This window comes from Misgurnus anguillicaudatus, chromosome 23, assembly GCF_027580225.2.
Source record: "Misgurnus anguillicaudatus chromosome 23, ASM2758022v2, whole genome shotgun sequence".
NCBI classification, from domain to species: domain Eukaryota; kingdom Metazoa; phylum Chordata; class Actinopteri; order Cypriniformes; family Cobitidae; genus Misgurnus; species Misgurnus anguillicaudatus.
The window spans coordinates 11,705,470-11,733,119 of record NC_073359.2 but is presented as its reverse complement, the minus strand read 5'-3'; the positions used below and the strand labels follow the sequence as shown (position 1 = coordinate 11,733,119).

The 27,650-nt window shown below is 37.1% G+C and overlaps 1 protein-coding gene across 4 annotated transcripts; it reads right to left on the bottom strand.

The window, feature by feature from the left end:
• Positions 1–325: 325 nt before the first annotated feature.
• Positions 326–27,303, bottom strand: rubcn (rubicon autophagy regulator). Of its 4 annotated transcripts, none has more exons than XM_073861322.1 (22): positions 26,535–26,671; positions 25,914–26,067; positions 22,186–22,269; positions 21,944–22,103; positions 21,730–21,836; positions 20,290–20,446; positions 19,684–20,073; positions 17,098–17,145; positions 16,621–16,716; positions 13,223–13,338; positions 12,929–13,127; positions 11,924–12,028; positions 11,159–11,233; positions 8,477–8,537; positions 8,194–8,335; positions 7,785–7,930; positions 7,632–7,696; positions 6,698–6,936; positions 5,592–5,653; positions 5,358–5,511; positions 4,944–5,037; positions 326–1,309 (listed from the first exon to the last, which is right to left on the bottom strand). In XM_073861322.1, exons 2-22 carry the CDS (start codon positions 25,950–25,952, stop codon positions 1,164–1,166), a joined length of 2,685 nt encoding a protein of 894 aa, XP_073717423.1. In that variant the 5' UTR covers positions 25,953–26,067; positions 26,535–26,671; the 3' UTR covers positions 326–1,163. The 4 variants fall into 4 exon arrangements, with proteins under 4 accessions (XP_073717423.1, XP_055073928.2, XP_073717422.1 ...); XM_055217953.2 differs by lacking the exon at positions 26,535–26,671 and adding an exon at positions 27,110–27,303 and having other exon boundaries at positions 327–1,309; XM_073861321.1 differs by lacking the exons at positions 11,159–11,233; positions 26,535–26,671 and adding an exon at positions 27,110–27,303 and having other exon boundaries at positions 327–1,309.
• Positions 27,304–27,650: the final 347 nt, after the last annotated feature.

Sequence of the window (27,650 nt, the reverse complement as noted above, 5' to 3'; positions counted from 1 at the left end):
AGGCCTTTATATGTACAAATAATAATAATATATCTATCATCGGACCTCATCCTTTAAGCAGAAAAAATATAGTGTAAATTGTCCCAGAAACAATGTGTGCATAAAGCCTTATTTACAAAACACAATTTGCGTTAGGCAAACGATTAATCGCAATTAATTGCATATAAAATAAAAGTGAGTGTTTGCATAATGTGGGTGTATTTTAAATATATAAATATATATAATATATATATAATAATATATAAATATATATAATGTGTGTGTATATATATATATATAATACACATACACACACATTTATGTATTGAAACGTTTAAAAAAATTAAACGTGTGTCTATTTAAATATACATAATAATTACACACAGTACACACACACACATATATTATGCAAACACAAACTTTTTTATATATGATTAATCGTTTGCACACCACTAATTTGCGTATGCTTAGAAACAACTAAGCATAATTCGTAAAGATGTCATTAAAAAGCTAAAACCCTTTACGAATGAGCAGAATTGTGAGAAAACCGTGAAGAAACGCGTTGTTTCTTTATATATTATTTCCGATATAATTTACGCAAGAATGGTTTTACAAACAATTACACAAATTCGTTTTATACATTTGTTATCGACGAGGCTCATTTGTGCACTGAACTTAATGTGACAGTTTCTGTAAGAATAAGCCTTATTCGTTAGTTTCTATGGACAATTTACACTGAAATTCGTTCCGTTTAAAGTTCATGAACGAGTCCCATTGTAGCTGTGCGTCTGACACTTGGAGAAAGCTCTTAGAAAACAAACATTGTGCAAGATCTGGAGTTGCTTTTCTCCTCATAACCGATCTATTAAAGAGGTGCGTGACAGTAGCATTAATACAAACACGTACGAGAATAAAAAGCAGACATGAAAAAAACATTCATACCATACACAAAAAAAGACTTGGCCCCCTGATAAAAACAAATGAGCGTTTAGAGTTGGAGGCAATAGAAGCAACGCAAAATGGCACATCGTAAAACGCACCATTTTCACATAAAACTTCATAGCTTTGATAATCCTCTAGGTGGCAGCTTATTTGCGACGGAAATCAAGTAAGGTTGAATTCAGTCAGTACATTCACCGTTCCGTTGTGCTTTTAACATGATGTCGATTACTCTACGTTGTGTGCTAGGTGCCGCTTGCCTCCTGCTCTCCGTCCTCCTGCTCCACCATATTCTTGCGAGCCATTCGCTCCCTCCTTTCAGCCAGTCTCATACAGCGAGGACACTTCTTCCCACCCTTAAAGCAGGACTTATGATAGCACGCATGACAATCTGGAAATTGACAAACATGGACTTGTATTACAAGTTGCAAAACAAATACGTGGTGACTAAGCACTTCCATCTGAATGTTGAAAAAGTTTAGTGTGCTTACAAAATGACACTACAAAAATTATATTACAATTTAATAATTTTATATATTTTATAAATAAATGAGTTTTGTAACCAGTTAAACTTAATTTGGGTCTTAGGAGGAATTTCCTTCTTGTTTCACAAGTTACCTACACAGAAGAAAATAATAAATTTTGACGGGTTCAATATTTTAAGTGAACTTTCAGATTTCACATTGTACAATTCACTTCAATCACCCTGATTTTCACTTCCTTTCAAACAATGGTCGCTTCCATCTCCTTCCATAATGGGAAATAGGTTGATAAAACCTTATTAACAACCTATAGCTCATAATTTTTGGCTATGATCATGACTCTCATATTGCTTTTCACTCTTGTTCTGGTTCTTTGCACTCCTTGTATATCCTATCCAAGCTCTTTTTACACACAGATTTGGAAAAATACATCCAGGATTTGTCTAGGGATCGTTCGATTTTGCTTCATTCACACTGCCAATGATTTTCCGCAATCTGTGCGTGCATTTACATACATCCCGTAACGTTCGTGTAAAGACACTTAACCTATTTAAAGGGAAACTTCACCCATTTGCATTAAGCTTTGTACCGTTAGAACCCCAGTCATGTTTTTGAATGGTCGTGCACCATTCCCTCAGTTTCCCCTGAGAGGGGAGAAATACTGATTTCAGTGAGGCACTTCCTTCTTTCAATGATGTAAAAATTGTCATTTTGCGTCACTGAAAGAAGGAAATCCTGTATCTCTATTGAGTGTGAAAGACTACAGACACTCATTCCTCATTTTTCCAAGGTGGGGGCTATGGGTGGGACCCACTCACGCTTCAGACCAATTACAGATAAGTGGGTGGGACTTACGAAAATATACGAACACAGACCGAAAAAAAACGACCAGCCGCCATCTTTATGCTAAGCTAAGCTAAACAGAAGTTGTGGAGCGAGCCAGAATTCATGTTACAATAACAGTGGAAGTTAATCAATATTACATGGAAGAGGGTGATTTTACAAGCATGATGCTCTAATCCGCTGTTCATTGCACCTTTATGAGCCACAATACTGCAAAGAGCTGAGGCAGATGTAGGAACAGAAGCCCGAGGAGTAGGCCGGAGCCTGGGCGTCGGCTGGGTAGAGAAGCCCGGTGAAGAAGCAGCAACCATCGGCCTCTGCTGCGTAGAGTAGCTTGCCTGTTCTCTCGCTGTGTGGCTTCTTTATAACATTTCTGCATCAGATAAGGATATGGACGTTTGTTTGGTGAAGGTTTCTATGCAAGAGAGGAACTTTGCGCGCGTTTGGAACGTTTATTTCACGGACATGTTTCGGTTTACGAGCAGACGCGCTGCGGAGTATATAAGCCTGGACGGACTCGCGCCGTTTGCTTTCGGTTTAACATTTCTGGATCAGATAAGGATATGGACGTTTGTTTTGTGAATGTTTCTGGTCGCGTGCTTATTTCAAAGACGTGTTTCGGTTTACGAGCACAAGCTCCAAGAGCTGAGGCAGCGCGTCTGTGGAGATATTATGCAGGGGACGCGTTTGTGTGGAGGATGCAGTGATAAATGGACGTCTGACTAAAGTGAGTGTTTATATTTTCTTTGTTATACTAACGTGGCATTTATGTACACAATAGCATATCTGAGCGGTGTTTTATATGTCTATATTGTGAGAGCAGTGAGGCCAATAATAACACAAATGTAATTACAGTAAACAAGAGACAAAAAGAAAATTGGTAAAACTAAATAAACATTTAAAATGCATACACTTTTTTTAAGTACTTGGAAAGACATTTGTACTGTGGATCTGAAACCGCACGTTACTGTTTGAATAAGACTTTGCTACACACCAGGCCAGAGTGTTATTGTGTGTACCACAATGTAACATCACGTTTAAAAGTAAATCATGATTGGTGTCAGTCAGACACAGTGGTGGTGGCTATTTTCTTTGTTTTACTAACGTGGCATTTATGTACATAATAGCATGTCTGAGCCGTGTTCCGAGTAATGGGAGTGGCTTGCAGAGCTGTGCATTGTGGTGCATAGTGGCAGTTGTAGTTTTTCATACAAATGTGCTCTAAAGTCACATTTTGTCTTTTCTCTGTCAAATAGGCACAAAATTCTACATTTATGTTACATTTTGACTACAAATATGACTCACTTTCCATAAAGATTAATGTTCCTATCGGTGAAATGGCCCTTTAAAGTCTTGCAGCTTAAAAAGTTTGCTTGTTATCAATGATTTATCTCTTATAAAACCACGCACGTTCATTTGTGTTTATTATAAGATCATAAAGGAGCACCTGATTTAACCCTCATAAGCCCCTGTTTTCCTGTATACGTTATTTCCTTGGGGGTAAAAATGACCCCAGAAATTAAAAGAGTGATTACAAAAAATATATACATTTTTAATGATACAAATAATATATCTTTTTTTTTGTTTACTTTCCATCTATACATTAATGCTGCGTTTTGGGAGATATGAAGTACTTTTGTACCCGTTTACCACTCAATTCCTCAACTACAACATTAGCTTGCCTGAAAAATATCTATTTTTTATGAAAAATTCACATAAATTATGATCTAAATTTGATTTAAATTGTTTTTAGATATTGATCTAGATGTTATGTTTCGAATTCGGCCATTTGGTGTTTAGAAAAAAACATAAAAAATTACAGTTTAGGAAATAAATCATTTCGACCAGCAGAGGCCCATAGAGACCAATTAATTTCACTGGATGTGCCCAACTGCTCAACATGACTACTTTAGTGATACATTTTGTGAATTTATGTTGATATAAACATTAGAAAGGACATTCAAAATAAATATTATTTCAAATAGTAGAATTTTTGTCTTTTTTATGCATTTTGAAATGTGTGTTTTTATTTCTATATTGCATTTGTGCTCTAGTACCAGGCCTACCTTTCTGTGTTAAAATTTTCAGATTCATTCTGGATGCATTGATTTTTTTGACAAATAAAGGGGAAAAAATATTTTTTTTGCATTTCCATTTCATTTCAATTGGGGTAATTTTTACACCCAAAGGGTCTTTTTTGTTAATTTTTTACAACTCTATAGAACGACCGAATCTAGCCCAGGTTTTTTTATATGAATCTTGACAGATAATCTGGAAAAGTCACAAAATCTTATTCCACTGAGATAAAGGGAACCATGTTTTTTACCTAAAGAAAAGTGGCTTGAGGGTAAGATTGACCCCAAGGGACTTATTAGGTTTAACTGTTCTGTTAAATTATTGAATATAACAAGCTTCCTGATCTCTGCTTTAGTCCTGTTTGAAATATATTTCTTGTTGTGAATTTTAATCTGCATTTAAATCCCACATGTCAAAGAGCTGAACCATAACTTCATGACACACGAGTCCTCACTACAGCACGCCCCTTTCTGCCACACAGGACGTGTCCCGTAAATGTTACTAATATGGTCCTCTTACAGGAGAGATCCCAGAAACAATTACGTTCACACAGAAGGCACACTGGCAATAGTATCTGCCTTTTTTTGGGATGAGTGTGATGTGTGAATGAGCTTCTAGACTCACCATCACAACGCAGGCACTTGTTCAGCTCGTAGGGGAAGATAATGTCTTTGTCGTTTCCACAGAACTCACAAATGAACCCCTTGGCTTGGCACAGCTGTGGAAAACACAAAAAAGACATCAGACTGGTCAGATATATATTGTAACTGGTCAACATAAACTGAAACTGGAACTACTTTAGTCAAATATACTTTGGTACTACTAAAATTGAAATTGTTGTGGTAAAATGCAAATTGAAACTAATTTAATTTGGAACTGATACAATAAAAATGGCAACAGGTAAAACGTAAATAAAAACTAGTCAAATATGAATTGGAACTGGACTAGTCAAATGTAGATTGGAATTACATTTCCATTTCAGGTGCATAACAAAATCACGTGGGTCACATATCAATTGCAATGTTTCAATCATCTTACCATACAGTCTTTGACGTGGTTGGAGCCGAGTCGGAGAAGGTCCCGTAGCTTCGGGGCCAAGTTGCCGTTTCGTACAGCGCTGAGGTCATTGAGAGAGAAGAGGTGGAAGTCTTCTGTCAGATGTCCAGGAAGCATATCGAACTGATCCAAAACCCTTATAACAGAACAGGGGCTTATAAAGTTACAATGTTTGCAAGGACCATAAAAATCAGAATATGCAGACAAAACACTTACTCTTTAGATAAACGGCACGTTCGTAAGAGATTCTTCATGTGGTTTAGCTGTTCCCTTAATGCCTGCAACAGAGAGAGTGAATTTGTTCTTAATAAAATGTTAGCTAATGCATCGCGATTAATGCACCTAATGCTAACAATTGTAATCTTTTTGCAAAGCATTACCTATAATTTTTTATTATATCATTCCAAATCATAAAATGAACTTTAAAAGGGCAACAACTAGGAATGCAATCGATATCAGCAGATAAAAGTTATTTTTCCAACTATTGGACATCAGCAGGCGATGATAAGAGCCGATTATATCTAAAGTAGGGAACAATAATTACAGAATTGCATTTTGTAAGCTCTGCCTTGCTAGGATTTTACAACGTAATTTGAAACATGCTGAAAAAGCAGAACTATCGGTATCGGCAGATGATGTTATTCTAAATAACCGAATATCGTATCGGCACATGAATTTTTCTTCAGTTCATCTCTAGCCATAGCTATTAACTCATTCGCCCGCCAACCTTTTTGAGAAAAGTTGCCTACACGCATTTTTGTGATTTTAACAAAAGTTTCACAAAATTCCTTGCAGGAAAAATTATCTTCTATAAATATATAAACATACAAATATATCAAATGAAAGAACACACCCTCTGCTTTCAAACAAACAATAAACAAACAATCAAACAAAATTGGGGAAAAAAACGTTTCATTATACATTTACTTTTTCCAAATAATTTAACCAGTGAAATATGGATATTTCTCTTCAAAAATACAACATTTTGAGCAAAAACCTTTAAAAAAATGTGTTTTTGTAAAGGAATTTATGTTAGAGATCAGACTCAGAATGTCTATCAAACATAAAGGCAGTTAAAATAAATCATTAAATCTTTTTAACTTCCGTTTTTGATAAATTCGTTATTACACTTTCACTTTGAAATTCATCTTTGAAAGGCATATTTATCAGTTAAATATTAACTCATAATTGACGAGATAACTCGTCAATGGCGGCAAAAGAGTTAAGAATGGGAAGCATTTACAAAACTGGTTATTTGCAAGGTATGTGTTTATATCATTTGTGAAAATGTAAAAAAAATAATATTTTAAAAATGTGCTTACTCGCACTGTATCCACGGCTTTGATCTTCTTGTACAGGCCGCTGTTGATGTCATTTAGGTTGAAGAGAGGATCTCCTGCGATCTTAGCCAGCAAGTCCCTGGCAAAGTTGCTGACATAGCTTTTACTAAAGTCCCACTTCCTAAGGATCTTTCCGGGTACAAGGGCCTGGGCATTTTCATGACAGCACTGGCAGAAAAACCGTCCCAGATACTCGCAGTACCTCAGCCGCTTTATGTACTCTGTAATACAGAAGTAGTTTTAAGTTGACATATTTTTAAATAATAGTTTGGATGAATGGTTGTGCTTAAAAGCGATTTCATTTCATAGAAATATAAATGGTGCCTCTTCATTAGGGCTGACACGATTAAGAAATTTGGCTTTCGGTTAATTGTTTAATAAATTATGATGATTAATTGCCTGTTTTATGACTTTGCCGATTATGACAATTAATTGTCTGTTTTATTGCTTTGACATTTAATTCTCATACTTTTTGATTTTGCTTGTTTTTCACACAAATATCTTTTAAAAACTGTAAATTCTTCATAAGAAATAAACACAATAAAGTGTCTGAAAATAAAAATAAATGAAAATAAAAATGCAATCAGAATAAACTGACTATACCAGAACAAGCCTTAAAATAGCCAATCATACTATTAGTACACATGTATTGAATGGCTTTGCAATGTATTACGTTGCACTGTCAGTTAAGGAGCACCATATGATACCGTCTCGTTTATACAGGCGCTGCAGCTCCATCTTGTGTTTTTTAGAGAGATCTGCAATCATTGCGGTGATCTGAAATCATTGCGATGATGTCAAACAATCGTGGTGAGACGATTATTTAATTGGTGTGACAGCCCTACTCTTCATATTCAATTTGAACTGGGAACACCTTCAATACCTCATAAAAAATATCCCCGGGTTAAATTGTTACCTGGTTCGATTCGAATGCCACAACCAGCACAGCGGTAGTTCTGCTTAGCGACTTCAACTTTCTTCCTAATAACACAAATTCAGATATAAATGTTATAAAGAAGTGTAATAAATAATACAGATTATTAAACGCATTATCAGGTAAAGATCTCACTTTGGAGTTGGGTGAATGTTGAAGATGATCTGTGGTCTCGGAGGGGCCCACTCTAGATTCCCTCGAACCCGAATCCGTAGTTTGTAAATGTCGGCGTGTTCGCCATCATCAGGAGATATGGGAAGAGAATCTGGTATTGGAAGAAGCTTTAAAACGAACAACACAACAGTGGTTACATTTGTTGTGTGAATTTCAATGTGCCTTAGAAAGTATTTAGCGTGATGCTAATGGTCTAATGAGATGCAATGGATTATGCTAAGCTATGCTAAAAGTGGTACCGTCAGACCCAGAGATCGGCTGAATTGACTCCAAAAATCAAATGTTTAACTCTAGGGGAGCTGGAAAATGAGAATATTTTCAAAAAAAAGTGGAGTGTCCCTTTAAGATGTAATTTCAGGAGTTCTGGTACCTTCTGAGGAGCATCTTGTTCTGGAACCAGCCAGTCCAGCTCGGATGCAGCGGGCAACTGCATGCCCTCAAACTGTCTGAGGAGACCCATAGCCACAGACTCGGCCGAGTTGGATTGTAGCATTGATGGCATTGATGGAGAGCTGTGCAGAGATATGATAGATATTACAGTGTCATTCAGGGCTTTGGTTAACATTCAAAACTCTATACGGTTGGAATCCAAAAGATAATAATAAATTCTATAGTTTAAAAACTTAAATGTCTTAAGATTTAACAGTACTTACATTGAGTCTGAACTGAGGAAGGATCGACTGCTGGAGGTAGCACTGCGTTTGATATCTGCATCTGAGGTAAATATGTTCAAATCTTTTAAAATCTTTCATATGTCGGCTAATCGTATAATATATGATGTAACGTAGCGTAAGAATATAGTAGTATGTAGGCTAAAAGCTTAGAGCGCACATTTTATATAATGTGTTGTATACCTGGGTTGGGCAAAATTAAAATTATAAATTGGTTTCCTTTAAATTCACGAGTTAGAATTTATTTTTTAATCATTATTTTTACAAAAGTAACCAATAACGATTTTTATACACTTTCTGCAGACACTCTTGAGTGTTAAAGAGTTAAAGAAATCAATACATCACATATCCATGAAAACATACAGATCAACGTGGTAAGTTCAAATATGGTTCTTACGTTCAATATGGTCATCGGTTCTTATGTGTCTCATAATGAAACACGCTTATGTGACCCTGGACCACAAAACCGAAAAAAGTTATATTTGTAGAAAAAGGCAAAAATACATTGCATGGGTCAAAAAATTTTTTTACTTTTATGCCAAAAATCATTAGTAAATTATGTAAAGATCATGTACCGTGAAGATATTTAGTCAATTCTATACCATAACGGTACATTCTAACCCTTGACGGAAGGCTTGTCTGAAACGTGGCCAACAGCCAATCACAGTGGCCGCACCATAATGCTCCAGTCTTGCATAAACGTAATTGGCTGGCTCGCACTAGGTTATTAGCATAAGGCGATCTGATTGGCTGACGCACGCGTTAGCGCTTGAAAAGTTGAGAAATGTTCAACTTCTGCCGCAAGCAACGGCATTGAGGCAACATTGATGGATCCACAATTCAGTTTGGCAACGCATGACGTCACCCATTAAAAGTAAATGAAAAGCGTTAACGCTTTCGCCCTGTGTGAATGTACCATAAATACATCAACACTTTATTTTTATGAGTGGATGCAGCAAAATTGCGATCAAAGTTGGCCAAAAACACACCTATAAACTTCGCTTTGCTACCATTAAAGTTTGTTTTTTATTTAAAAGCTTACAATTTTCGCTATTCAGTCAACAATGTCATTACAGTGGTAAGCCAGCAGAGAGTGCTTAAACAACCTTTTCATAAGTAATATGTGTTGCGAAGGACTTCATTTGGACTTTGAACTTTAACTCGTTCCCTGCCATTGAAGAGTTATCTCGTCAATTAAGAGAAAACGTTTGCATGAAAAAACGTGTTCCTGATGAGTTTTTATGGTTATCTGTAATACCGCGATTATCCACTAGATGCGCACTTACCCAATTTATAAAAAAGCTAATGCAAAAAATGATTTATCAAAATATACACGGAGTGTAAAATTAATAATCATTCTGAATCTGATCTCTAACAAAATTCCTCCAGAAAAAATGCAATTATTTCAGCTTTTTGTTAAAAAAAATATCTTTAAAGAAAAATACCCATATTTAAGAGATTGTAAGCAGAGAAAAAATATAGATAGGATGAAACATGTTTGTCCCTAGGTCTGTTCTTTCATTTTATATATTTGCATGTTTATATATTTTTACAACAAAATTGTCCTGAAGGCATTTTGTGAAAAATTACAATAAATTCTGGCGGACAACTTCAAAAAAAAAAAAGCTGGCGTAGAATAATTTAATGCGATTTTCTCAATATTTTTTTGCGCTCTCGTGTTCCAGATATTTACATCGTTGTATCTTGGCGAAATATTGTCCTAACCTAACACACCACACATTAGTGGAAAGCTTATTAATTTAGCTTTAAAATAGATTTTTTTGTATTAATCTTAATTTTAAAAAATTGACCCTTACGACTGGTTTTGTGGACTAGGGTCACATACAACAGCTAGTCACGAAACATGCAAGAACCAATGAGATTCAAAGTATCGACGTGTGGCCATATTTGAATTTATCTCGCTGATCTGTATGTATGTTCAGTATAGACACAAGACATATCGATCGCTACATAAGCTCAAAATATTTATCCTTAAACATTTATAAACTGTATATACAAAAATTGAAGTATAAGTATAAAGTTCTGTAAACATTTACTTGCCATCATTTCATAATTTTTTATAGGTCAACTAATCTACTCATCTTCATTGTAAGTGCATTACTGTATAATTCTATATAATGCCCAACCCTGATATATACAGGTATCGTTGCAAATGTGCGCTGTTTAAAACAAGGCTTGACTCAAAAGTAATAAAAAGCTAAACTGTTTATTAAGGTCTGGAAAAAGTTTAGATAAAAGTGGAGTGGTAATTCATACCACAATTGCAATTTACAGAAAATAGATAAAATTGTAATTTCTATTTCTAATATAATTTTTAAAGCTTTTGAGACACGCCATTGCCAAAGGCTGTACTGTAGGTTTAGTAGGCAGCAACACTATTTTATAAAAGACAATAAATGCACAAAGTTCAAGAATGGTGACACACAAAATGGAAATGCCAGAAGGGTTCGTATGAATAAGCAAAGGCAGGGAAAAAGCAGTAACAGTCATCGCTCTAAAATCTGCTAATGTAGCACAGAAACATCTCATCCCGGTCCACCACTCCAGAAAACCCATCATGCCCGGTTATAATGTTTTGTAAACACATATGCAAGCAGCAAAGACCCTGAGGCTTCAGACATGGCTGCCCATCCCTCCTGGTACCTGAAAAGAGGGATGCGAGAGACAGGGACAGTCCGTTCTGAGACACCGCCAGCAAGGACTGACCTTCACTGCCATCTGAGAGACAGAGACATCACTGAAGACAAGCTCACATCCATTGATACATTACTACAGTGAGCTCAAGGTAATAACACGTCTGTTGTCAATCCCATAATGCATCTGACAAAGTTACCACTGACCTAACCATACTATTTATTATATGTTTTTCATAATTATTCTAATAGTAATAAGTCGTAAGAAAGAAATAAAATATAATAACTTATATTAGACTGGGTGATATAGTAAAATCATGTATAGGTGCATATCGCCATTTATTAATATATGCCACTGTATTTGTTTACTGCAAACTATTTATTATCCAGCATTTAACATGTCTTAAAAACGTGACTGTTTGGCAACACCAGATAAATAAACTTTGTACATATACTTTAATCCCACCATACACTATTTCTATCCGAGATGATATTACAGATATTAAATAGTGTAGGTTCAATATGCTGTGTATGATAAAAACTGCAATGACTCTTCTGCTCTTTCCGTTTTCAACACATGAATAAAATCAACAAGCAAAATAAATGATTCAAAGTCACAAATAAGGAGTTAAGAATGAGTGTAATTGATAAAAAAAATTGTGATTTGAGACATATTTCACATAATCACATGAAATGGGTAATGATGTCAATCGTGAGTATGATTGTATGATCACAAAGAAAAAACAAAGGCATTATCCAAGTTTTCACTTCATACCTCTAAGCTCAATGTCTTCTACTTCTCTATCCGAGCCCGAGTCAGAGGGATGAAAGGAATCCTGGGAACTCCGGCGTGAGCCGCCAGTGTCAACGGATGGAGCACCTGCAGAAACCAATAATATTAGATATTATGCATTACAAAGATGTTATACAAGATCCTCTGCTTTTTACATTCACCCGTTTCTCCTGCCTTTATGCCCCCTAAATAACATTTGAATATTTATCACTTTAAAATTATTTTATCATAAATTAAGTCTTTGACATTGGACCCCTTGTATCGCTAAGATAATCAATATTTAATTGTAGTGTGACGAGATTTACACCCCTATTAAAGGGACACTCCACTTTTTTGGAAAATATGCTAATTTTCCAGCTCCCCTGGAGGTAAGCATTTGATTTTTACTGTTTTGGAATCTATTCGGCTGATCTCTGGGTCTGGCGCTGGCACTTTTAGCATGGCTTGGCATAATACATTGAATTTGATTAGACTATTAGCATCGCGCTTAAAAATAACCAAAGAGTTACGATATTTTTCCTATTTAAAACTTGACTCTTCTGTAGTTACATCGTGTACTAAGACCGACGGAAACTTAAAAATATCATTGCGCCTCTTGAAGCCATGTTACGGCAGCAAAGTCCTTAATTATTACGCCAGAGTAAGAGTATAGTTCCTAGCCATATCTGCCTAAAAAATGTAAACTTTTAATTTTCCGTTGGTCTTAGTACAAGATGTAACTACAGAAGAGTCAAGTTTTAAATAGGAAAAATATCAAAACTCTTTGGTTATTTTTAGCGTGATGCTAATGGTCTAATCAGATTCAATGTATTATGCTAAGCTATGCTAAAAATGCTACCACCAGACCCAGAGATCAGCTGAATGGATTCCAAAACAGTAAAAATCTTTAACTCTAGGGGAGCTGGAAAATGAGCATATTTTCAAAAAAAGGGCAGTGTCCCTTTAAATAAACTATTAACTGTGAGAAAGTGTGATTAAACGTCTCACCATTTTGTGAAGCAGCAGGTGGGGGCACCCGGCTGCGTCTTATCAGTTGCCTGCGCAGACGGATTTTTTGTTTGAGCTGTTGAATCTCGGTGTCGCTGTCGCCTTCTTCCTCCGCCTCGTCTGCCGGCCTCCGCATGTTACACTTCATCAGCTCGATAGCTGCTATCAGCGACTCACAGATGCTGAAGTGGGCGTTTTCCTGCAGCAATGAGATACGAATTTCAGTTATAAAATTATAAACTGACTTGTATGAGATAAGAATAACAATGGATGGGTTAAGGACTTTTTACTTGCCTTTTCCAGATCAGCACAGCTGCCGAAGTCTTGCTCTGAGAGGTAGCTGATCAGACTCTGACCCTCGGAGGGTCTGCGAAATAATCCATCTGGTATACTGTTGTTCTGGAAACCATCTACAGATGCACAAAAATACTTAATATTACAATATACTAAACATATATTTTTAAATAACTGTACACATTTTTTAAACTCTACTGTGTATGAAAAGAGTCAAAGTGTATGACAGATTGGTTTAATGTATATCGTTTTATATATACTAACACTGCGCAATGCTCTTATGTATTTTTTTATATGTAGAGAAAATCCCCTGAAGACAACTTCAGGTTCCTCAATCAATAATGCGAATAGCACAATGGCAGATTAGGGGCGTGTTTTAAAACCTGTTTTAAACCCGTTTTGTCATTATACTGGTATAATTATTGTTAAAATACCCTTGGGAAAAATGTCTGACTAAGCTTTCGTGTTCAACCTATCAAACTCAGAACAGAACTTTTGGGTGATTCTCACGAAAACTTGGTTTTAAAAATGTCAAGCATGAAAATGTAAAAATTGCTTAAATTTACTTTTTTTCCCACCAGACATTGAAAAACAAAGTCTGGAGTAAATGGGAACATTAATTTAAAAACTTTTACTTATCATTTAACACTTTTTCTAACATAATTTAAAAAATTAGTCCTAAAAAAATCTCATTACCGCAACAGTCAGAAAACATCAACACTGACATATTTTCAAAATGACATGACAAACCTGAAAGAACATAATTTGGAGATTGTGCACATGCATTTAAAATCAAAGTATTATGCTTCTATTAATTAAATTAATATTTAATAAGCATGTGTTGCGGTAATGATAATCAAGATGTCGTGTAAGCATTCTGACAAGACAATATTTAAAATTAACTGTAAAAAATGATCTTACCTGGTAGCCATCTTGAAGTAACTGGTCCATGTGCTTGGTCACTCAAAATCAAACTTTATTAAAATTCTGTATGTGTGCTTAAACTGTTCTCAAAAAGTGTTGCGGAGGATGAGAACATCAGGCATGGACACATCATTTTCCTAATTTTTCTTCATTATTATTATACATGAATATTCAGTAAATATTTTTTCTGTCATCTAAAGTAGTCTAGCAAAACATCCATTTATTTTTTTTCTTAATATTTTTGTGTTAATTTGATTAAATTACAACATAACGCATGTTCAAACACAGCCGGACACATTGCGGTAATGAGAATTTCAGCAGAAAATTAGATAAAATTTACAATTATAAATTCTTATGTTGAAATCACACATTGTGCAAGGTAGAACACAGTATTGTGTTAATTCTGATGCTTTTTAATGTAACTATATTACACATTTTAAAGCTAAAATCATTAGTGCCGTGGTGTTTCAATGGTTTCGTGAGAATCACCCTTTTAGTCATTTCTGCCTTATTGCTTGAAATTTGATTGGTTTTCCTATAGCCGAACCCTGTAATTTATACTACTAGACAAGGTACTGTGATAAAAACATCCAAGTTTGTTATAAAAAAAATTATATTTTTAAAAACTGTTGCAATACCAGTGGCTGCCACTTGTGAAATAAAAATACACCATTGTAATTTTTGCCCAAAAATGAAAATTTTACACTTAGGCCTTCTGTAGGGGTCGCACACCGGACGAAAAGCAGCGCCGCGCAATGAATCTAAAAACAGAACACATTTTTTATGAATGTACGCACACTGGCGGCAGCTGTTCGCTGTGACTCAGAACGCTGCTTAAATCCCTGTCGTGCCACAGAGCTCCACTTACATAGTTTAACATTAAATAACATCAGATTTGTCCCAAATCGTTAGCGATTAACATTGGTTGCTCACGTATATTTTGCATTTTGAAGTAGACGCTATCTGACTAAGCTTACGCTATTTATTGTGCACTTTCGGTGTACGATACCTCCGAGTTGTCCTAGACGCGACGCTGCGCTTCTCGTCCGGTGTACGACCCTCTTGAGGGTAATCAATGTGATTTTGTAAGAGAAATATCCATATTTAAAACTATATTAAACGAAAATAACTAGCTTCCGGTAACAACGGTATCTTAGACTCCTCTGCATTCACGAGAGAGTATCAGCGTAGTTTACGTACCTTTCGTAGTGACAGATGCAAAGGCACAGAGCAGGGAGCAAAACAACAACGCCAGTCACAAGTTAAAATGAGGATTTTAAAGAAAAAGGGTTGAGGATTTCGATATAACACAAGAGGAAATTGAGTTATCCCTATCTGTAGCTAAAACAACTAACAACGCAACGAGACTCTATTCTCAATGCATCTTACGCATCGTACAACAAAACATAATGCGCAATGGCCTCTAACGGAAGCCAGTTATTTTCATTTGTAAAGTTTTAAATATGGTTATTTCTCTCAGAAGGCCTTCATTTATCCCCCTGGAGCCGGTTGGATTTCTTTTGCGAAGAATGGATCCACATTCTTTGGGTTTGTAGGATGTAGACCCCATTTCTAACTTTTATAAAGCTTGGAAGAGCTAGGACATTTTCTAAAATAACTGAAAGATGATGGACATATTTAACTCAGATGGCTTGAGGGTGAGTAAATCATGGGGTAATTTAAATTTTTGGGTGAACTATCGCTTTAATTTAATACTATAATGGCACTAATCCATTTCATAGTACTTTTGGGAGCTTTTCCACTGGGTGCAGTACGTAGTACCCGATACTTTTTTAGTACCGCCTCAGTCGGGGGTTCCAAGCGAACCGAGCTGATACCAAAAGGTGACGCGAAAACACTGTAGATCACTGATTGGTCTGAGAGAAATGTCACTACAAGTGTCATTGCTATAATGTAAAAGATTAGCTTTACCTTCATGCTAGCTTGCGCTATCTCGAGTAAACCTGTTGTCATCTGTTCTTTGGTGTAAGTTCCCAAACTCCCTTTTAGCGATAAAAAACATCCACAGGTTGAGAATCAGGAACACCATAATAGTTTTTTTCAAGACTCGAAGTTTGTGGCGGCAGATTCACGATGCGAACGTCTGCATATATGCTTAAATACAACTTAAATGAGGCTCAGCGGAGAGCGTCGACTGACGCCACGGGTGTTTGTACAGAAACTGTCATGTGAGACAGAGATAGTGATAAATGCAATGTGCAAACATCTATTCGTGGTGGTCAATTTTAATTTTGTGGCGGACTGAGAAATAAATGAATATATGGGAACGTACAACCACGCTCTCACTTGTATGATGTCTCAGCAGTAGGCATAATTCCTCCCATTTCGAAGTGTTACTAAACTCGATGGAAAAGCTAACCAAGCCAAAGTGAGCTGACCCAAAGCAAACCTTGGGGTACTATGCAATGGAAAAGCGCAATAATTGTCTTTATATCAAGAAAAGATGTACTCACTTGATTCCATATAAAGAGAACTGTGTGTACTGCTATCTCTGCTCTGGGGTGAGAATGGATCACAGCTTTTCGAGCATGGCGTATCTGTAACAGATTCTGTGAAATACAACAACACAAAATGCAAATTTAGTTCACAAACGCATCTTTATAGTTTCACAGTCTGTGCCATGATGAAAATATTAAATGAGAATGGAGGAAAAATAAACAAGAAGGATAAAACCTCTCTGCAACAGGTCAAATTGTTCTTAAGGAACGTACAGGTGCATTTAATAAAATGCCCAAACAAGCTGAAGATAAACAAGATGAAAAGAAGCAAAGAGAATTTGAAGATTAAATAAAATTGCACAAATTTGCATTCACTGCTAAAAAATTAAAAATGACGTGCAAAAACGTAGAACAAATACAGCAAATATTATTCATGCGAAGGTGACAGAAATGGAGGGCTTGGACAAAATGCAGTTTCACAACACTGCAAACCTGCGACAGGGTCCTCAATAATAATGGTGATTTTCCTGTGACCCTCTCCTTTACATACAGAGAAAAGAGAAAGAGAAGAATATAGTTGAAGCAGTAAAGATGTGCACACCAAAAGCAAGACCAGAAGAGCAGAAGAGATACGGCAGTCAAAAGCAACACTCGTAGATTTGCATTAAAAATCTACTTTTTACTTAAATTTAATTAGATAAATGAGTGTTAATATTTTTTGCATAAAGTGTTGGGAAAACTAGTTTAAAATTAAACAAGTCTGAAGCAACTTTTAATTAATCTGACTTTTTGCATGTTTAAGTGCTATAATTGGGTCCCCAGTGCTTCTATCAACCTAGAAAATGTTAAAAAGATCAACCTAGTAACTTGGTTTTGGTAAACCATTCTCTGCAAGCATGTGAAAAAATAGGTCATTGAAATTTGGCTCCCCTTGTGATGTCAGAAGGGGATAATACCGCCCCTTAATCTGCACTATCCAACCACGGCACTGTCGTTTAGTGCATAGATCAACTCATTTGCATTTAACTTTTTCACTGCCATTGACGAGGTATCCCGTCAATTAAAGACACACTATGCAGTTATTTTACCTTAATACAACAGCTTCCAAGTTATTTCGGTGGTAAACAAAGCTATAGTAGGGCGAATCATCCTCCTATTGAAGCTCGAGGAAGACGCCGCTAGCAAAACCAGCAATGCAAGCTTGAGAGAAGCGCCCCTGACAAATCTCGCGAGAATCACGACTTGCTTTACGGCAACGACGTCACACACGTTAGGCTTGTTCGACGGGTGCGACGCTGCAAGAACCGACCGCAGGCTGACGCCAAAGTACCACGAGAATGATCCGAGACGGCACTTTGACGTCATCCGGCTGACGGCTCCTGCAGCACCGCATGAAGTCGATCAAGTCTATAACAACAACTGCACGCTCGAATTTGAGACGTGAGGCTAAACGATTTAAAAGTTAAGAAAGCGCGTTTGGAAGAGAGTAGGAAAAGATAATCTGACCTCGTTAGGAACCGGACAAGAGTCCCACTCGGTCAGGCTTTTACTCGTTGGCGTGAGCTAAAAGACAGCCCTGGATCCAACATGGATGCTGATCTGGCGATCTTGTTGATGGACTAGTAAGTAAATCTCTTATTTGTAAACTTGTTTGCGGTCTATGTTGTATGTTGTTGCGCTTGCTTGTAGTATGTCATGCGATTATCATGACAACAGTTGTCAATATCTTACATAATTATTAGGACATAAATAAGCCTAGAGGTTGTGTAAACATGCACAATTTGCAAACTATTATGATAAATAGCAATAATCATGTATAGTGACATTATAACGACCAATGTTATGAAATAATGCAACGTACACAATTAACTTTGTCATGGCATTTTGTAATGTTTACATAACAATAAAAGAACACAAATTAAATTATACAGTAGACATAGACTATAGACTGTTTACTTGTGATTGAGCTGCAATCATGTAAAAACGTTATAAGCCAGCAAACGCGGTACTTTATTATTATATACCTACTCTACACTTGGAATAAACTTCTTATTATGCTATTATCATCATCTGTAGTTTAGTAGACTATGCAGTAGCCTAATATTTGTATGAAATTGTGAAACATTAACTGGTCATTATCTTCGGAGGTGTACAAAGTGGGGGTGGGAAATTACGACAGTTGCAAGTATTCTCCAGCGACTCTAGGGGTCGGTGTTTGACAAAAACGCCGAAAATGCATAGAGCGCCTTTAAGAGATAACATTTCCCTGCCAGTGACGCTTTCCTGATGAGTTTTTACAGTAATCTGTAATTCCGCTATTATCCACTAGATGGCCAATTTATAAAAAACTGAAGCAAAAACTACTTTTAAAAAAAAACTAAAAATGTTTTGTTAAAAACTACATTTCTTTACAAAAATGCTATTAATTTGCTAAGATATTTCAGGAAATGTTTGTAACCAAACCGTTTGTGAGCCCCATTACTTCGTTTTAAAACGAATACTATGGAAGTGAATGGGGCTCACCAACGGTTTGATCACAAACATTACTCAAAACATCTTCATTTGTGTTCATCAGAATTAAGAAATTTATACAGGTTTGTAACAACATGAGTGTGAGTAAATGATGAAAGAATTTTCATTTTTGGATGAACTATCCCTTTAACTCCTGTCAGTATTGCATTGTGAGCTAATCTTCCAAATACGGTACTACGGAGGGCCACATTTCCGGGTGACGACAGAGGTATTCAGGCCAATCACAACGTATGGGTTAGCTGGCCAATCGGAGATCACTGCGCTTTTCAGAACAATGAGCTTTGTACAAAATCAATAATGTAAGGTATGTGGAAAATAATGTGTTTTTTAACCATAACCCACACAAACACATTGTATTATACCAAATAGATCGAATGCCTGAGTCAGACTGAAAACATTCCAGTTAATCGGATCATTGATTTGGCGAACTCTTATGCATGCAATTAATACAATATTAAATTTGTCATGCCACACAGGTAAATGCTGTAAAAATCACCTGACACTTTCTGAACGAGGCTTTGACCTTAAAATTGTAATTGTACGCACCATTTTTCAGTTTTTGTGAGATGCCTGTATCAGAAAAAGATCGCGTATGGCCCTTGGAGCTCCGCCCAATACTCCTCTGAGCCTCTGAGAAAGAGCAGCGTCGCAGTGGAGGTGGAGCCAAAGCCATCTGTGTGGAGCCCTGCGTTTCCAGGTGTTCACTGCTTGGCGTGGAGCTGGACGAGTCCCGACGTCTGCGCTTCCCTAGATTACCGATTGCAAGATATTCCGGACCGTCATCCAGATCCACTTCCGTGCAATCCCGCACCTCGGCCGGAGCAGGTGACCTGGGTTCTGTAAAGGCAATCTGAGGTATTTTTGTGTTCGGGGGGCTTTGATTTCGTCCGCCGCACACCCATGGAGCCCCTTGCGTACTGCTGGACGGCACAGAATCTTTAAGACAAAATCAAAAAGGCGCTCTGTGAATTTGAGGAACGATCACATTTCTTCACCACAAACATTGCTGACAGCCCACCATCGCTCATTTTCTCACCAAACAACATGCTATTTTCTGTCAGTGTGAGGTCTTTTTGTTTGTGAACAAGTGAGCGTTTAGTGTCGGTAATCGAGTCACAGAGCCCTGTTGTTCTCGCTCTGAAATCTGCTGACCTGAGATTTTCTCAGAGTGTGGAGTGCTGGGAATCTCCGTGAGCCTGCGGCACTGCGAGTTGTCTGCAGTTTTCCAACTTCCTGACACCCCTGGCAGCAAACACATACTCTGACTCTTCAGCAAGCCAAAGGGAGGAGACTCTTTCAAATGAGATAGCTGTAAACACACAGGACAAAATTGACAAATCTGTACGTAAAATAATACAAGGACATAACTTGAGAATGATTAGGTCGTAAATGTGCACGATAGGTAATACACAACCAAGCATGAGGTTCCATTGTACATACTGAATATGTTAACTAGGTTATCTTGGTAACATATGTTAAAGGGACACTCCGCTTTTTTTGAAAATATGCTAATTTTCCAGCTCCCCTGATTTTTACCGTTTTGGAATCCATTCAGCTAAATATCTGGGTCTGGCGGTGCCACTTGTGGCATGGCTTGGCACGATCCATTGAATCTGATTGGACCATTGGCATTGCGCTAAAAGTTAACCGAGGAGTTTTGATATTTTTCCCGTTTGAAGCTTGACTCTTCTGTAGTTACATTGTGTACTAAGACTGACAGAAAATTAAAAGTTGTGATTTTCTAGGCAGATATGCTAGGAACTATACTCTCAAACTGGCGTAATAAACAAGGACTTTGCTGTCGCAATGATATTGCGCAGCAGCCGAAAATAGCCCCCTTAGTAACTTTCAATGGCAGGGGACTATTTTCGGGCACTGCGAAATATCATTGCGCCTCCTGCAGCCATGATTTTTTTGCGCGATGCTAATGGTCTAATCAGATTCAATGGATTGTGCTAAGCTATGCTAAAAGTGGTAGCGCCAGACCTGGAGATCAGCTGAATGTATTCCAAAACGGTAAAAATCAAATGTTTAAAACTAGGGGAGCTGGAAAATGAGCATATTTTTAAAAAGTGGAGTGTCCCTTTAAACAGCAACAAATTTGCAACAATATTCAAATACATCATACAAGTTGCACAATGGGGTTAGTTAATGTTTTGTTGAGTATATCAGCACTACTGATATCTTTATTTAACAAGCTTAGCCTACATCTTCCGTGTTTGATGGGAAAGGTATGCTTAATGGATGGCTCAATAAAAAGACCTGTGGAAAGAATTTGTGCCAGACGTTTTTATCAATAAGATCAAAGGCCACTTCCTGTTTAACCTACAGTAGTACGCAACCAGAAGCTGGCTGTTGCTATCTTGCGAATATACGTTACATTACGGCCTAAAAAATTATAAAATGGTCATCCATTCTGAAGCACCAACTTTGGCTTCCGTAAATCTGGACAAATGTTCTCCAAAAAGGACAGTGAAGAGTGACAGGGTGGGATTGGGAAACGCCCGTTGGATCATTCAAACTTGGGACCAAAATACAACACGAATGTGGCAGCCACATGCGTCATAACTAATATAAATCAAACGTTCTCACCCGGACAGTGTCGATGAGGGCCAACAGCCGAGGGTTATTTTGCTCCACCGCCTCCAGACATTGGAACATGGCGCACACGTGAGGTTCGCTTAATAGAAAGGCATCATCTACAGAAGATGACAATTGTTTAATGATAAATAATATCACATTGCACTGAAATTGCAACTGTGTCCGAACGATAAAGTCATAGACGGCACGTCGGAATTAGACGTACCGTTGTAATATTTCTGTATATTTCCTCTGTGCTGCAGTAATGGCTTAAGCTGTGCAGATAAGATATGACCTTGAAGACTGTGTAACAGCCAGCGTTCAGCTTTATAACCCTCTCCAAAGCACTGCATGCCACTGCTCAAAACAGGCTCCAACTGACTGAACTGAAAAAAAAAGAAAGCAAATCATTTCATATTTGTGATGGAAAAATTAAGTAAAAAATGTAAAATCGATTGATTGAAATACCTGTTCTACATGACGGGCCAAATGAGGAGAGAGGTAGCGCACGCACCACACAAAACGCCAGTAGTCTTTTTGTTTATAGTAAACCTGCTGGGTAAAAGAACAAGGTCAGATCTTGTACCACAAGTTTTGGTTGCATTATCTGCATTTTTCCCCAGCGGGATTTGGGATGAGACATCGGTATGGTGTGATATGACCCTCCTTTCCAAAAGAAGCGTTGCCATAAATGTACACTCAGGTCAGGCATAAGCTTTCTAACCAGCTTGAAGGTTGTGCAGTTGTACAATTTCATACAGAAAGGAAATGTCAATGTTTTTTATTTTTATTTTCACCATAAGCTGTTTTAATAGAGGTTCTAAAGGGGATATTTATTATGCTTCGACTTGCATGTAAACATTTTTCCAATTTGTAGAAAATAAAAATGGATACGTATCATATATTCATCCCAAAATTGCATTTATACATTTATATATTGCTTTCATCAGGTAAGTATACACCAGTCAAAAATCTGGACAGTGTCAACTGAATATTTGGTCACTATAAACCTTGTTTGTGTTATTTCAACATGTTAATGAATTTATGATTATTCTAAAATGTAGGAAATAGTATTTGCGTTTAGGGCTGTCACAATGATTAAATAATCGTCTCATCGCAATTGTTTGACCTCATCGCAATGATTTCAGATCACCGCAATGATTGCACATCTCTCTAAAATACACAAGGGGGAGCTGCAGCGCCTGGATAAACGAGACTGTATCAGATTGCGCTCCATAACTGACAGTGTAACGCAATACATAGCAAAGCAATTTAATAGAGTGGAAAAGAAATGCTGCAAAACTTTGATAAACGATATAAACTGCCAGGTTAAACATACATTTCCAAAACAGCTATTCCAAATTTAAGAAGTGGAGGATGCTATTCTTAAGGATCTGCAATGCTGCGTTTACACCAGCCGCGGTAGTGGCGTGAAGCACGAGTGATTTCAATGTTAAGTCAATGTGAAGACGCATTGACGCGTGTCTGGAGGTCTTGCTGCGAGGATGAGGCGTTTGGTGCGGAAGACGCGATTCGCGCGAACTAGATGCGCGAATGGCGCGCCTGGCACAGTATGCGCAAATTGTGCTTTTTGTGCCGGAATTTCGCACCGCGTTAACCAATCAGGGGCCTGCTTACTGCTGTGGCGGCAGCCCCGCCCGGAGTCACTCATTCAACCTGAAGGAACGCTTGATATTGTCCGTGAGCAGTCACCCGGAGCTATACGACACAAGTTCTTATTCTATAGAGACAGGAATAAAAGGGACCTCACTTGGAAGAGTGTCAGTGAGGACATTGGGCAATCTGGTAGGTTGTAATACACATTTAACTTTTGAGTCATGTGACGTTTATCTACCCGTGCCATTTATTTTCCCCCTATAGTAAGATTGCCAAATACAAACCGGTAACTCTCTCGATAAATGCACAAATCAATATCAGTCATCTCGCAAACAGACAACCGCATAGCACTTGCCCCTCCCACAAGAAGCGAATTTTGCCTCTGACGCGCGTCAAATGCTTGCTTTTTCCGCACGTCTACTTCGCTCTAGACAAGCAAATGCATTCAAACTGTTCAAGCGGCAAACTAGGTGCGGTAAACGTGATTTTGACGCCTCAAATGCGGTTGGTGTAAACGCAGCATTAGGAATAGATTTTTTTTGCAGCCACTACAGACATGTGGTCCAGTACTAATATGACCTTAGTAAGATTGGTTACTATTTAAGGCCTGTTCTGGTAAAGTCAGTTTATTTTGATTGCATTTTTATTTTCAGTTATTTTTCAGACACTTTATTGTGTTTATTTCTTATTAAGAACTTTCAGTTTTTGAAAGATATATTTATTAAATTATTATTTTTAAATAAGTGTTGTGTGTATTAATATTTACTGCCAGGTAAACCTTGCAAAATATTTAATTTATATAATCACAACAATGTGTGAAATTTATTCCATGAACAAAAAAATTTATGAGAATTAAACGTCAAAGCAATAGAACAGGCAATTAATCGTCATAATTGTCACAATTTATTAGACAATTAACCGTCAGCAAAATTTCATAACCGTGACAGCCCAAATGTGTTGTTTGTTTGTTTATTCATAATGCCATTTCAGCATCTATGGCTGAAAGGAAGCGGGAAGGGCAATTTGGCATTCCCAATTCACCTAACCTACATGTTTTGGCATGTGGGAGGAACCCAGAGTACCCGAAGTAAAACTACGCTGACACAGAAAAGGCCACCTGATCAAGCCAGAGCTCGAACGACTGTGCCACCATGAAAACAGTGATTAAAATAAGAAAATGTCTGCCTGTAGTGTAAACAAATCTAACATTCTTCCTTGTTGGAAACATCGCATGGGAAAGTTTTGATGTCATTTAAGGTACAGAAACTAAAAGAATGAAGAAATGAAACTTGTTTGATCGGCCACACAGTCTATTTGTGTGTAAAAGTTTCTGGTAAATCAGACTGTTGATTGGGATAGTGTGCATGGGTGGTTTATATGGGTTACGGCAAAACATATAATTTTATAAATACAAACTTTAAAACACTGCTTATACATCAATGCATCTCTAAAAGTGAGTGGTGTAGTGCAGTATATATGCAGGTATACCTACTTCTATATTAGATGGCATGGGGTATACCCACTTCTAAACACTAAACATTGATTAACCTCCTATGACCCGAGCTTTGGTTTGTCTTTATTTTTTGAGATTTCTTACTACTATTTGGGGTTAGGAAGGAAGTCATTTACCTACAGCATAAAAAGGCTGATATAACAAAACTGGTAATTAATTAACTATGTAATAACACTTACTTGTATAAAGGTGCCAAAGAATGCCTTAAAATAGAATTTTAAATTGTTCTCTGATATCTACATAGAAGGTATGTGACTTTATTAAGTGCAAACTTTATCCAGAAACGTTTATACATGTCAATTTACAACCCTAGGATTTGCCTTTAAAATGAAATGGTCTATTATTACCTTATTTGAAAGGATCATGAATAATAATGTTGAGCTCTGCTCTGATTGGCTGTTTCAGACGGCAGCTTGTTCAGTAGCTCTGTTTGTGTACAAACAGGCCTTATGTTTGAGCCTGTATCAGACAAAGATACAGACTTTGAGCAATCATCAATGACTCAGAGATTGAAAATGGATGTTTTGAGTGGTAAGTTTGTGTTTTTTCAGTATTGACCTGCAAACGTAACTGTAACGTCAATAGTAGAACTTCAGTCTAGACGTTAGCATATAGCATTAACTAGCATATAGCGATCACAACTTTGTTTTTTTAGCATTGTACCAACTTTGCAATTAATTTAATGTATACATTTTATGTTGGGGGTGTACATCACGACTGTAACGTCACAGACTGTGTTATGTTGAGATTGGCCTGTTTTCACAAGAAGGAGGAAACTTGAGGCTCACGATATGTCATTACCATCTACAGAACTCATATTACTCATCTATGCCTAGAGGTAAATACAGCTTTACATCTACGGCACCTTTAATGTCCGTTGCAAAAGCATATAATGCATTTTCTCTGTGGAAAATAGTTACACTTGCCCAAACAAAATCTGTACGAAATATAGCTCAAAGTAATTACATTTAAACCAATAATCCACAAGAACTGCATATATAGTATCCGTCAAAAAGTCCTATTGGCTCATCCCAAATTATTTTTCTTTAACAATCATGCACAGCACCTGTTCATGCTTTAGTCCATGTCCCAGTATATTATTCATGTCCTTGTGCAGGCGCTGAAGACCCCCATAGCGAGACCACACATTGGGGTTGTTGGTTGACAGCAGTCCTTCAACAGTCGTCTTCAGATTAGACAGAAGCTTCCAGAGTTCCCATCTGAGAAGACACGTGTAAATCAGACTGGTAATGGTTTTCAGTTAAAATTATTTAAAAACAGTGGCAGTAGCTGGTCCTCCCAGCCTGGCAAAGCTGGTGGGTCAGCTGGTCTTCAAGCATGACCAGCAAAGTCCAGTTTGACCACCTTAAAAAGTGCTTTGCTATACTAAACTGTGAGACCAGCTAAAACCAGATAACCATCTTATGCTGGCTTTAGCCGGAGTCTTTTACAATTATGCATTTCTGTATAGCAACTTTACAAGATACATTTTTGCCCAAACAGCAGAAAAGTGCACAAAAGAAGGAAATGAAGGACCATTACAATATAAAAAAAACTTTTGTGTTCACTGTCATAGAGTAACAAAGATAACAGAAAAGTAATAATTGTCTTGAACATGTTTGTGTTGTTGTGACTGTTTTATAAAAACTACTACGACCGCATCAGGGTGCAGCGATGGTTTTAGTACCAAGCTTAAATGAGATTTAGCGATGTCGTCTGGTATTTAACATCTGAATGTGAGCGCATCACGAGACTGAAGATGTCATTTGTTGTTTGCATTTGTTGACCATTTTCTTTGCTCGGGGTAAAATCTGCTGCAACATACGACATGAAATCACAAATCCTACTATTATCAGGGCGCACTCATGAATATTCATTACGTCATGGGACATCGCTAGGAAACCTTCCGGGATAATCCGGTTCCCTATTGGTTTATTCGCAAAGGCCCTACCGCCCACATACAAACGCATACCTTTTCGGCCAATTACATAAAGGTATCGATCGATGACCTAATAAACATTCATAAGCCTCATCATAGTACGATTTGTAAGCTCACTAGCCGGTTAGCTCAATGTTGTAATCAAAAACTGCCTCAGCGAGCAAGACTGTTAGAAAAGATTATTTCTATGTACTCAATAAAAATGCTTTTTAGAACATGAACTAAATGTAGAACATTATGTTGTATAATCTAAACGCAAGCCTATCTACATGATCTAACTTAGCTGTCAGACTCAACACTGTTATTTACATATTTAAATATACCTGCGCTCTGCATCTTCCGCCTCCATTGATATTTCCATCTCTGTCCCGGTTAAATCTGCTTATTTCAGCTTGATTTTGATCGCAGTTCAGACTTAACGAGAGAAAAACTCCAATCAGGTTGGAGATGTTTCCACTGGGCGTCCCGCACCATAACAAGACCGAGAAGTATGAAGTCAGCGATAAGCGCTCACACCGGAAATGCATTCCTCAAATAGCGGATACATTTATTGTACATAAAATAAAAGTTTTGGACTTTTATCAAATAAAAGTACGTAAAATCGTGAAATGTCGAAGCCAAAGCAAAGCACAAAGGATTGTGATTAATTAATTTAGATTTTATTAAAATGCAAAACGATTATTTTATAAATTAAGGTAAATTAATTTACCTTAAAAAGTGAAAGTCTATAATTTTTTACTCGTGTCGACCCTATCTCGACCTGTTTTTAATTTTCACCCAAATGTAACTTACCTTTTTCATACAACCACAGTTTATAATGACAAAAAAGTTAAAAAAAAAAAAAAGTACGTATATGGTGACCAA